The 12,736-nt window shown below is 52.9% G+C and overlaps 1 protein-coding gene across 7 annotated transcripts in view; it reads right to left on the bottom strand.

The window, feature by feature from the left end:
- Window positions 1-12,736, bottom strand: part of SHROOM2 (shroom family member 2) — a 134,896-nt gene that overhangs the window by 14,899 nt on the left and 107,261 nt on the right. For 6 of the 7 annotated variants that reach the window (XM_027095558.1, XM_027095561.1, XM_027095557.1 and 3 more), the window contains one exon: window positions 1,162-1,815. The exons of the other annotated variant lie outside the window; for it this stretch is intronic. In XM_027095558.1, the coding sequence (XP_026951359.1) occupies window positions 1,162-1,815 (654 nt within the window). The remainder of the gene's footprint in view (window positions 1-1,161; window positions 1,816-12,736) is intronic. 7 annotated transcript variants of the gene reach the window in all.

Raw genomic sequence — 12,736 nt, 5'->3', positions numbered from 1 at the left:
ACAGTGCCGGCCCGCAGGTGCAGCCGCATTTGGCCATGCCACGCACGGAGACCCAGGACGCTATCAGTACTGTTTCCTCTCTGTCAAGTTATCTTAAGGGTTAAAAAAAAAAAAACAAAGTTCAAGACTCTACAGCGGGGAGATCTAGCAGAACTTTCCATGATGATGAAGTCAGCCATCATCTGGGCTGTCCAGGGTGGTAGCCACTAGCCCCAGAGAGCGCAACTGAGCAACGGGTTTCATTTCATTCTCATTAACTTATATCGCTATGGCCACGTGCGACTGGTAGCTACTATATCAGACGGTACTGACATGCAGGGCCAGCGAATTCTTTGCTGGGGGGCCGTCCTGGGCACTGTAGGATACTAAGCGGCACCCCTGGCCTCCGCCCAACAGATGCCAGGAGCCGAGGAACAAGCCCCACGCCCAACACCTGTGACGCCCAAAACGTCTGCAGACACGGCCCAGTGTCCTCCTGGGGGCCGCAATGCCACCCCCCCGGCTGAGAACCAGTGCTCTAGAGAATGAGAAGAAAATTCCCCCCCTTCTATTTCTCATTTCTTGACTGGTCCCTGCCTGACAGCATTCACCAGTGGCTCAGTGGGCACAACTGACAATCCCATGCCGGTGACCCTGAGGACAGCACCATGGGACAGGATCGAGTTTTCCTCTGCTTTAATAAAAGGTAGACACCACCTCAGCCTTTTCATATAAAAAGAACTAGAAAAAAAGGCATGTGGAAATACTGGACATCACGAAAAACACCGATTTTGCTTGAAAGTCTCATGCTTAGGTTAAACTTGATTACAAACAGAACTCAGCTGGTAAAACCAGCCCCGCTGTGCAGAAGCCTGTAGGTAACGCAGCTACCAACCTGTCGGGCTTGGGAACAGGACCAGGGGACAGTCTACTCCCTCCTTTACCTCCCTCACCCCCTGTGGGGCAGGAAAGCCCCCAGCAAGTTAACAATCCAGCTGACCATTCGAGTGGTGGGTTCTCCCCCATGTCAGCCCCCAGGACCCACTTAAACTCCAGGACGGGGAGCCGGGAGCCAAGGCGGCAGTGGTTCACCACCCAGGAAAGGAGCGCTGAAAGCCTCCCACGGTGGAAGGGGGCCGGCAGAGGGGAAGAAGGCCTCAGGCCGCCGTCCAGAGACAGTACCTGGTGGAATTATCATCCTGGACGAGCAGCGGGGGTTTGTCCGTCAGCTTCTGCGGCGCGAACTGAGGCGACGGGGAGCGCGAGGTCTCCATGGCGGAGGTCTGCAAGGGCCGGAACTTGGAAAGGAGGGGCGCCTCCCGCCGGGGCCAGCCTGCGCGCTCGTCTACATGCTGCCCGGCCGGCTCCCCCGCAGCCCGCGGGCCATCTGCCGCGGGCCGGGCGGCGCTCGGTTTCTCCGCCGAGGCGCCGGGGCTGCAGCGGGCGAGGGCCGGGCGGTCCGAGCACGAGCACACCTCCGGGGCCAGGGGGCGGGGCCTGCCGGGCGCGCCCAGGTGAGCAGGCGCAGGTGCGCCCGCCAAGGGCCTGGGCTCACGCCTGGGTGGCGGCGGCCTCTGTGGGGCGGGCCTCCGGGAGAGCGGGGCGGCGCTCAGGGGCCGGGGTTCCTGCCCCCGGGCGTGCGGGGCGGCAGGCCGGTCCGCGGGCGCGCGTTCCTCCGGGTATCTGTAATCGCAAGGAAGGGTCCCCGCCCGGCCACGGCCCTCCGGGGGCACCTCGGGAGCTTCCCGGGAGCCAGCTGGTTCAGAGACCTGGGACGGCTGCTGGGGGTCCCGCTGCGCTCCTGGACTGTCTTCTGCACACGGGGCATCTGCTTGTCTAGGGGAGAAGGGAAGAAAAATGAGCCAACGGTTCCAGTTAACATCTTCTCCCCAAACAGGACTACACCCACGTCTCCATAACCTCCTTCAGTCATGTTAAGAAATTCAATCCACATACGTTTGCCTGCGCCTGTCCCCGCTGCGATTCCTAACACAAGGCATCAACGCCAAACCCACACTGGACATTCGCCAGTACGCTGGCGTGTCATACCACAGGACAGGAGGTACGCACGTTACAGACACACACACGTGTACACACAGACTGCAATTTGGGGGCAAAATATAATTCACACAAACATTTAAAAAAACAATGTGTGTAGAAATCCTCAAACTGTGATATTCAGAAATGTTTACTTCATGTTGCAACAATATTTTCACGTGGTTTATTTCGGGAAATTGCCATATACAAAGGGACGGAACTTTCTAAGACGGGCAGCAAGTAAACTGATAAACTTTAAAATCAGTAGTCTGTCGTTAAATAGAAGAAAAACAGAGGCTTCGTTTTGGAAGCTGCAGTGCGACACTGATCTTTCCATACTCATCCATTTCCACATCCGTATCCATTTCTCTCTTTCCCTGAAACGTACTTACATGCGCGCGCGCGCACACACACACACACCTGCAAAACACATGCAGGCATGCTCCACATGCACGTATAGCTGTGCCGAAGCTACAGCTCGTGGGCGTTATAATAACCATCAAACTCGCAACAAGTCAGCCGGCCACGCCTTTGCTGCTTTCGCTGACACACTTTCTTCCGACCTGACTGAATAATAAAATGAGCCTCTGACTGACCTTTCCGTTCACAGGAAGAGCTGTTCTCTGTTAAGACACCCTCAGAGCTGTTAAAGGAGACCCTAAAAAGGGCAGCAATCAGAGACCCAGTAGGTAGAGCACAAGTGCCAGTAAGAGATGTAACCTACTGCGAAACAAGTGGGATAGAAGACCTCGTCCCCACACACCCTGGCAACCCCTTGGGGCCCTGGACGTGTGTCCTCCTCCCGGGACACGATACCAGGCCTGGGCATTACAGATGTCCCAACCCCATCCAGGCAGCTGTACTCAGAGTCAACTGCTCGTTGCATGTCTCTCTTGCTATGTCCTCAGGAGAAAGGTCCCTTCCAGGTTCAATGGCTGGTCGAGAGTAGACCATGGACCACCCCCAACTCCCCTTCCTTCCCCCATCAGCCAGCTGGGGCCACACTCCCCACTGGCACTACCTCCAGCCCAGAGACAGCAGCTGCAAGGGCTCAGCATCTGCAGGAGGACAGAAGAGAGCCAGACCCTAAAAGGGGGCAGAGGTTTGTTCTCTGCTTCCAAATTAAGACAATATTAACCCAGCTCGGGGAAGTTAGGTGTTGTTTATTTTTATTTTTTTAATCTGTACTGGGCACACATTGATGAAAGAAATGCTAACTTACTGAGGTCTGGGGAAGTCATTCCGGCTTACACATAAGTTAACTTGAATTTTATGCTAACTTAAACAGCCTGTTTGTGGCCTAGCAAACATACACTGTACATCTGCATTAATTATTAAAGAAAAGGGCGCACTGACCACAAGTAAAGAACGTCCATGTTAAAAATAAAGATTAAATGCTTCTGTTCCCGGAAAGCCCATGCGGGCGCTCCTTCAATGCTAAGACTCCCTTTCCCAGGTGCCAAGGCCACACTGACTCGCTGTGTACGTGCTGGTCTGTTTTGAAACTGTGAAGCGATGTATTCCCGACTTGTTTAACGTTCTTTGTTTTTGACAAGACGTAAAGCTGTGCCGAACGCCATGCTTCTTGGGAGCAGTTCCTCAGACTACTCTGGGAAGCAGGCTTCTCTGGGCTGTAGTCCTCAGTTTGGCTCAGATAAAACTCTTTTCTATTCCTGTTACAGATTGTTTTTCGATTATTTGCGTTGACAACATTAAACTAGAAGTTATCAAAATAACCCAAACAATGTAATGGATGGTTTAGAGAACAATACACAGCAGCTGTCTGGTTACAAAAGACAGAATGGCATTCAGACGTCATCAAATGGACAACAGTGGGAGAAGTGTGACTCACAGCTCAGATGCCCTGTCACACACTACTTCATCTGGCCTGCCGCGGAAAAGCAAACCTCGTGCCTCCCTTCCATTGAAACTATAGTGCCTCTTAAGACAGTAAAACCTAATTTATGACAATTCATGAACGCCTCCCCCATCTTGCACTTCAAAGAGTTGAGGAACACTTGAACTTTTTTGATTATAAAACTCTTGAACTCTAGCATCCCCAGACCCACACGAAAGCACCTGGTACCTACTAAATGAATAGCCACCACCTCATTAAAACGGAGAATTAGATCAGCTACAATTTACTGCTAAAATCTAAGCGTCTTGGGCCATCTGGGTTCATATTTAATATGTTAATTTAAAAGGAGCTCTAGGGACTTCCCTGGTGGTGCAGTGGTTAAGAATCTGGCTGCCAATGCAGGGGACACGGGCTCAAGCCCTGGTCCGGTTAGATCCCATATGCCGCGGAGCAGCTAAGCCCCTGTGCCACAACTACTGAAGTCCGCATGCCTAGAGCCCGTGCTCCACAACAAGAGAAGCCACGGCAATGAGAAGCCCGCACACTGCAACCAAGAGTAGGCCCCCCCCCCCGCCTCGCCACAACTAGAGACAGGCCGCGCACAGCAACGAAGACACGATGCAGCCAAAAGTAAATTTAATAAATAAAAATAAAAGGAGCTCTACTTGCAAAGTGCCTTAGACAGGACACGCTAAGATCTACCCAGAGAAGGCAGAGGTCACACCTGCAGGAGCAAAGCCCCACTGAGAGTGGGACAGTGACTCAGAGCAAAAGACCCTCTGTCATCAGCAGGTGCCCCGGGCTCCTTCCTGCCTTACTAGCGCGGCAGCCTTCGCAGGACCCGAGGGCATTCTCTAAGTGAGGGCTGCCTGGCCACTTCTCATTGGAGGAGCACAGCTGGTCCCCTGTGGCCCACCCCACATCTAACTTCACATGGCAATTTCTGGGCCAAGTTTGTCCTCCACCCCTGATTTTTTCTTGGCTTCCTCCCGAACTTGCAAAGTGAAAGCCATAAAAGCACGAATTGGTTCTTACTGTCCCAGCTGGTAAGAATTCAGGAAATCCAGCTCACAAAGAAAGGAGGACTAAAGGCGGGAATTTGGGGTTCTACTGGGGTCATATTCCAACCTGTGTTTCTAATAGGTTCCAAGTGACTAGTTTGTACATAACATGGATAATGTGTGTGTTTACATATCACATGTGTCGCACGTGTGTCTGTGTGGTATCTGTGTGTATGCATGTATATCCCCTTCTATTGTATCTTCACGGATAGTCAATGGTGATAGCAAGATCCAGACGTAAAGACCAAGAATATACAATGAGTTAAGGACTCTGCACGGGCGAGTAAGCAACTAAGTATCTCCCTGCATGCACTCCAGGGTGGACCCAGGAGCGGGGAGTCAGCAGCGCAAAGGAGAACTGCAAAGGCAGCCGCGATATACGGCTTCGGGTGCTCATTCCCCTGTGGAACACACTCAGGACCTGTTACCAAGGAGACAGCAGCTCCCAGGGCAGGGAGGACAGGCAGCAGGTTCTCAGCGGCTGAGGATTCCACAGACCCGCAGCCCCCTCTGGGGGCTGGAGCCCAGCAGGCCGACTGGATGCTGTGAAGGACACGGGGAGGAGAAAGGTCCGCGACAGGACTGCAGAGGGCAACACAGCTAATCTGAAGGGGGAAGAGCGCAGGAAAGGCCACCTTCAACACTTTTCGGTAGTGCAAACACCCTGCGAGAGGACACAAACCACTGTTAACAGCCCCAAAAAATGTAATTAAAAAAAACAATTATAAGTTATGTATCAAATGCTCTTGAAATCCCGTCAACACTGCTCTGATTCAAATCTCCACTTTTTTTTTTTTTTTTTAGTACGTGGGTCTCTCACTGTTGCGGCCTCTCCCGTTGTGGAGCACAGGCTCCGGACGCGCAGGCTCAGCGGCCATGGCTCACGGGCCCAGCCGCTCCGTGGCATGTGGGATCCTCCTGGATTGGGGCACGAACCCGTGTCCCCTGCATCGGCAGGCGGACTCCCAACCACTGCGCCACCAGGGAAGCCCTCAAGTCTCCACTTCTGATCATGGTGTGGAGACGGCCAGCCCTGTGTCTAAGCACAGGCTGCATCCCTGAGAGGCGGCAGCTCTATCTCCAGATGCCATCTGTTCCTGACGAGCCCGTGACGTCACTGGGCTCCTTGTGTCCTCGGGTGCCAGCGTTCTGCTCCCTGCCGCCCCATCTTCTGCACAGCTGCCCTGCCGTCACACAGGCCCGCGGCTCCGCAAGCCCTGCGGTCTCCCGGCCTCCGGGTAGCCCCTAGCACAGGGCTGGTCACTCTCTCTGATGACTGTACTGTTCACTGGTCTCCACTCTCACCCTGGGGCTGTGAGCACCTCGACGGAGACAGGGAGCCAGGTTTTCTTCTCCAGGGCCTCGCGGGCCATCGTTAGCTACGTGCACTGAGTCACACCACGGCCTGGACGTCTGTTACATGCACAAATGCATTCGTGGCTTTCGGTCCCCGGGCAGAAAGGTAAGGAGGGAAAACGCATTTTTTCGGAGATGCAGGCAGCAGGGTTCACATGAGCTTGCATGTGAACATTCCCAACATAAGCAAGTGTTTCTGGATCTCCCTGGGATCACTAAGTTAGCACACCTCTGTAAACAGGGTGAGCAATTATCCTCACCAAAGAAAAGAGAAAAATTCCAACTCTTTGGACAACTTAACTCACACAGGCTCCCTCCCTCCCTTCCTAAGTACTTCTGGAATCAATGATCAGAAGAGGACGCACGGCCAAGTGTGACTTGTGCCCACAGCTACGGCTGGAGGCTGTTACTCCTAACGTGCTCTGGGGCCTGAGGCGGCTAGAGAGAACTAGGCCACGCCCGACTGGGGCTCCCTCGGGCACCCACTTGCAGGCGCAGAATCACTTACTAGCTATGTGCCGTCGGGCAAGTGACTGTGCCCCCACGGAGGTTCATTCCCTAACCTCCCCGGGTGAACCACAGGCCACATGGGGTCGCTGTGGGCGGGGGCAGAGGCAGACAAAGCCCCTGGTGTGGAAGGACCGGAGTGGGGCTTCCTACCAGCCGGATGCTACACCTGGCACCCACCAGGAAGGGGCCGGCGTGCGGCCGCGCAGACCCCAAAGCAGGTCCCCGCGATACCGACACCCTGTGTACCTTCTCCCCACAGCACGGCACAGCACAGGCCCCCGAGCGGGGAAGGGCATCCCAGCGGCAGCCCCCCACCCACCCCGGGGCATCTGTGGGTACGAAGGGCACCACCAGAACTCCGTGCAGTGGAACTGCCTCACTGCAACAACAGAGAGAGGGGGAGACAGAGAGAGCTTCCAGCGGATACCACCACTTAGGCTGTACACATGGCCAACACACCGCCAAGGTCAGCCATGGACCGGGCGGCTGGGTGCTCCGAGAAGTGTGCTTGAGAACGTGCTGCAGACCCAGGGTCCGGGGCCTGCGCTGTCTGCAGAGTGAAACTGCCTGACAGCTGGTGAGACCCGAGGGGCTGCCTTCCAACAGAGACACGCTTCCACCAAGGACTTGAGTCACAGTCCGAGGTTCCTAGAAACCGCACGTCTGTTGGCTGCAGGTGTGAATCACGGTGATTTTGTGAAGTGTCGAACTGTTTGTTAACGATCAGGGACACTGGCGTGTTGGGAGGTATCGGGCATCGCCACTCAGGTTCTCTGAAGCCGGAGGACCACCAGGCCTTAGCACAGGGCCAGGGGGCTGGGGGGACACGGGACACCCACACCATTCCACGTGCAGGTCTCCTGAAGGAGCCCCTGGTGTCGCCAGGGATCTTCCTGTCCCCCAAGGAATCCCCAGCAGCCACCCATCGCCTTGGGGAACTGCAGGCTCGTCTGTCTACACGGCACCTCATACAAGCCCAATGAGATGGGGGGCAAGACGTGGGAACCCAAGAGAGGCCGTAAACCAGCTGACCAACCAATCCACTCACCAATGGACAGAAACACATGAGAGTCCGTTCAAACAGCACGGATGCCCTGGAATGACGGCGTTACCACTTTTCTCCCAGGAGACACCAGTTTTCCCTGGCATTTCCCACATGGGGAGCCCCCCAAGGGCACAGGCTGTCCGACTGTCCTTCTCTCTGTTTCCAGGCACAAAACCAACACTGACCAAATGAATGCACAGATATGCCAGTGACGATGCAGGAGGGCCGTGTCCACAAGTTCAGCTCCCAGTGTGTATCCTGGAGGACCACCTTCAGGGAAGACGGTAGCCGGAATCATGCTTCACTTACTCATTTTTCTTTTCTCTTTTTTTTTCGGCTGCACGGTGCAGCTTGTAGGACCTTAGTTCCCCGACCAGGGACTGAACGCCGGCCCTCGGCAGTGAGAGTGCAGAGTCCTAACCACTGGACCACCGGGGAAGTCCCCGGTCATTTCTTCCCTGCAACCTCTCCAGCGAAGCTTCCTCTGCACCAGCCCCCAAGCAGGCTCTCCCTTCCGCGATTCTAATGCCACGTGGGGAAAGCACTTACTTTACAAAACCAGATGAAATGTTACTCCTTCCGTGTCTTAACAGATGGATAAAAAGGTTTCCTGCTTCCTTTGGGTTTTATTTTGGCTTGCAGGAACTTGGATGGTAAGAGGAAAGAACTCGAATTAGAGAGACTGATGTCATTTGTGGTTAAGTGGGAAGAACAGATGAAAAGACGCCACTCACAGATGATCCAAAACCAAATGTGTAAAGGCACTGATTTCTTGAGGGGCTGGTTTCCAGTAACAGAGAACACCTGGATCCAGAGATGATCACCTGGGACAGCCCCTCAAGTATCCAGCGCTACGTTTTCAGAACATGTTTCGAGAATCTATTCCAGGCCTTTCTTACTTCTGTCGCTAGAGACCTTCATTCTTCGTCCCAAGATGTGACCCTTGGAGGTTTTGTTTTTGTTTTGACAGAAATCAGGCAAATCCCCTCTGCCAATCAAAGCTCCAGACCGGTTTCTGTTGCAAAATTATTTTTCAGAAGAAGAGAATCATATCACCGTAGACTAACGGAATAAAAATGCTATTTTCATGTGATTTTTTTAGCCAAGTTTTCTTCTGCCTTTCTCTTACTTGCTTTGCTAAAAACATACATTACACACAGTCTTTTGGGCAAGCCTGACACCGATCTGAAATTCTCTTACAACTGGCCAAACTGATTGGATTAACATGTCTGGAGAGGCGGGGCTGGCCATCAGCAACGCTGGGCCCCCTGTCATAGGTGACAATTTGAGTGTGTGCCGTAAGCTGACTCGGCAATCAGGCGGGACACGATCTGTCTTGTGAAGCTGGAGGACAGAAGAGGGTCCTCAGGGATCCACAGTGACCTCCCAGTCCCAGTGCGGAGCTGCTACCTCCTCAGATGGGCACTCAGACCCCTCGGCTCAGCTGCACACAAAGGCAGCCAAGCCGGTCCCACACAGTCAGCCCTGGTCAACCAACAGCTGAGCAGAAGGCACCCGAAGCGCGGAACAAAACGCAAGCCACAGGCGGGGAGGCTCTCGAAAGCAGCCCCACCTGCCTCTGACCTACAGCCCCTGCTACGCCCACAGGAGACCATGCATCCTGTTCGATAGTAGACCAGGCTGTCTAGGGAGCTAAGTGGATACATTAGAAAGTATCCCAGGGCTTCCCTGCTGGCGCAGTGGTTGAGAGTCCGCCTGCCGATGCAGGGGACGCGCATTCGTGCCCCGGTCCGGGAGGATCCCACGTGCCGCGGAGCGGCTGGGCCCGTGAGCCATGGCTGCTGAGCCTGCGCGTCCAGAGCCTGTGCTCCGCAATGGGAGAGGCCACAGCAGTGAGGGGCCCGCGTACCGCAAAAACAAACAAACAAACAAAGTATCCCAAACCCACAGAAAAGAACGGAGCAAACTGTAACAAACATCAGAGGCTTTACTACCCTCCCAGGAATAAAGTTACCCTTTCCGTACTCGTTTCCAAAGTTTCCAAAAAGAAGAAAAACTAGAATGCTGCAGATACGCAACCCCTTGCCCTTCCCTCCCACCCAGAACCACCCCTGCCCTTACTGCGGAGAGCCGGGCAACATTTTTAGTTTTATTTTTTGGTTTTAAAGCAAGCTATCTATCTATCCATCTATCTGTCTACGCATGGCTGCACTGGGTCTTCGTTGCTGCACGTGGGCTTTCTTGAGTTGCGGTAGGCGGCGGCTACTCTTTGTTGCGGTGCGCGGGCTTCTCACCGCGGTGGCTTCTCTTGTTGCGGAGCACGGGGTCTAGGCACACGGGCTTCAGTAGTTGTGGCACACGGACTCAACAGTTGTGGCTCTCGGGCTCTAGAGCGCAGGCTCAGTAGTTGTGGCGCACGGGCTTAGTGTCTCCGCGGCATGTGGGATCTTCCCGGACCAGGGATCAAACCCATGTCCCCTGCCCGGCAGGTGGATTCTGAAACCACTGCGCCACGAGGGAAGTCCTAAAGTTTTTTAGGTAAGAAAATATCCACTGAATATGTGAGAGAGGATATACAGGCAATCCCCATTATCCGACAATCATCTTGTATTCACAGCCAACCTTATTTCTTCAAACCAACCCCCCCTCCAATTCTTGTCGAGACTATTCTGAAGAATGCAGATGATGATTTTAGACACACGAATCTAAGCTCTCCTCAGACTTACTCCATCAGAAAGCCAGGCCTGGGCAGATGGAGGTAGGGACCGGGGAGGAAATGCTTGCCTGCAAATCTGTGTCTGACAGAACACCTCCCAGGCAATCTGGATGTCACGCCAGTGTTAGGAAGCTGTGCTTTATGGGACCTCCCTTCCCAACTTCCTTCTCTCTCACTTTTCTATCCACTTTGGGTATTAAAAGCTACTCCTGAAGTTTTCATCCTTGGCGTGGCATGTCTCTCCCCAACTAGATCATCATCATCTGAAACAAAACAAAACGATGAGATACCCCTTGGTACCAAGCCTGCAGGGACCAACCCACAGTCGTGCACCAGGATAGGCTTCCCGAACGCTGGCCCAGGGGATTGGGCGCTTGGGCTGTAGTTTGCTGAGCCCTGGTCTAGAAATCAAGGAAGACAGTAATTTTTGCAAAATGCAAACATATGTCAGTGCTCACTTTGATACGCACTCTGCAGGCTATGACAAGAATGCTAGGGAAGGGATTTCATTTACATGGGGGAGCATCTGCGGAGTTTAAAACAACGATTTTAATTACTTTTCTGCGCCCCCCTCCTTTTGAGCTGCTAGTAGGAGCAATGGTCCCTCGTGACCGTCCACCTGTGAACCAAGGGCACCTCCACGAACCGTCATTCAAAGTCGTGACGGTGCACAAAAAAGGGTGGTGGTGGGGGATTCTGCGGTGGCCCAGGGGTTAGGACTCTGCACTTTCACTGCCACAGCTCCAGGTTCAATCCCTAGTTGGGGAACTAAGATCCTGCAAGCTGTACAGAGCAGCCAAAAAAAATAATAATAATAACCAAAAAACAAAGTCAAAAGAGTTAGAAGAAAAATCAGGTCTGGACAGTCACCGTGATAAATACTATTTTATTACGGCAGACATTTACCTTAGTAACAGTTTTAGGAACATCTAAGTTGTGTCATTTTTATTTAGCCTGTGTCATTTTTTATTAAGTGTGATCTACGGTTGATGAAAACGAAAAAGCTAAAAATGTTAGGGCCTAGGTAACAAGCAACGTATGAATTTGGGTTCACCTTAATTCTTGTCCCTTACAGGTACACGCTCTTCTGAGCCACTTCGCTGTTTTAAAAAGGCACGTTTGATTTCCTAGACAGGTAGCTATGGATGTAGGAGGTTTTCACATTCCATAACATTTCCACTTGCATTTTTCTCCACAGCCCATCCCACTTTTATCAAGGTATCAATTACATACCATAAAATTCACTGATTCGAGGTGTACCCGGTGGACGAGTTTGGGTAAATGTGCGGGGCTGTGCGTTCACCACCACAACCAAGCCTAAGTACAATTCCACTGCCTAAGAAAGTTTCCTTTCGCTCTACGGCGGTCATTGCCTGAAATCCTTGTAAGTTACTCAGCACTCTTGTCTGCAAAGATGGCCGACTGTCTGCAGCAGATGTGAAGGATTCAAACTACAAGTCAAACCATATTGCAGTTATAAGGGGGAAACACCCCATTTCAAAACATTAGAGCGTGAATCCATTTACAACATTCACAAGTTACATTTTCTGAAAGCAAAGCCATCTCGCGGTGACTCTTCCGGAATGTTCAAGCGTCCTGTGTGATAGATGACCGGTGACGGGCATGTCCAATCCTCCTGTCTCCTCTACTTCTTCAATTTTACAGACACGCACACATCTTAATTACAGTTAGCATGGAAGGCAGATATGCTTAATTCTCTTCCCCTAAAATTTCCCGCCCTCCCTCCCAACTCAAGGCCAGCCTGCCCGCTTTGATCTGCCAGGTTCCCTCACGTCCGCCCCAAACCACCTGCCACTCGCCAGTCACCCCCGTTCCTGCACATACACTTCAGACAAAGGCCCTTCCCCGCCCCACACGGTTGGGGCTCCCTTTTCTGCCGCGTGGACACCGTTCCTATTCTTTAAGATCCAAATGAAGGGAAACCTTTTTGCGATCAAGCGCTTCCCCGGCCTATTGCCGAAGATAAGCCTTCCTGCTCGTGAACCCCCATAAGGATTTAATCTCTATGGGTTTGTCCCTAAACTGTACTTGACGCATCTGTATTATTTTAATTTAATATCACTCCTCTTGGCTAGACTGACAGCACCCACTTCTGTCTTGTCTACCCTGTGTGTCCCGGGTCCTAACAGTGCCTGGCACAAAGCAGGTTTCAGCAAGGGCCCAGTGAGGTAACAGGAAGGAAGGGGGGGGGG

The sequence above is a fragment of the Aethalodelphis obliquidens genome, unplaced genomic scaffold (genome assembly GCF_003676395.1).
Source record: "Aethalodelphis obliquidens isolate GAN/ISIS:26980383/991018 unplaced genomic scaffold, ASM367639v1 scaffold91, whole genome shotgun sequence".
Classification (NCBI taxonomy): domain Eukaryota; kingdom Metazoa; phylum Chordata; class Mammalia; order Artiodactyla; family Delphinidae; genus Aethalodelphis; species Aethalodelphis obliquidens.
The sequence above is the reverse complement of the archived record's forward strand: the minus strand, read 5'-3'. Positions and strand labels throughout refer to the sequence as shown.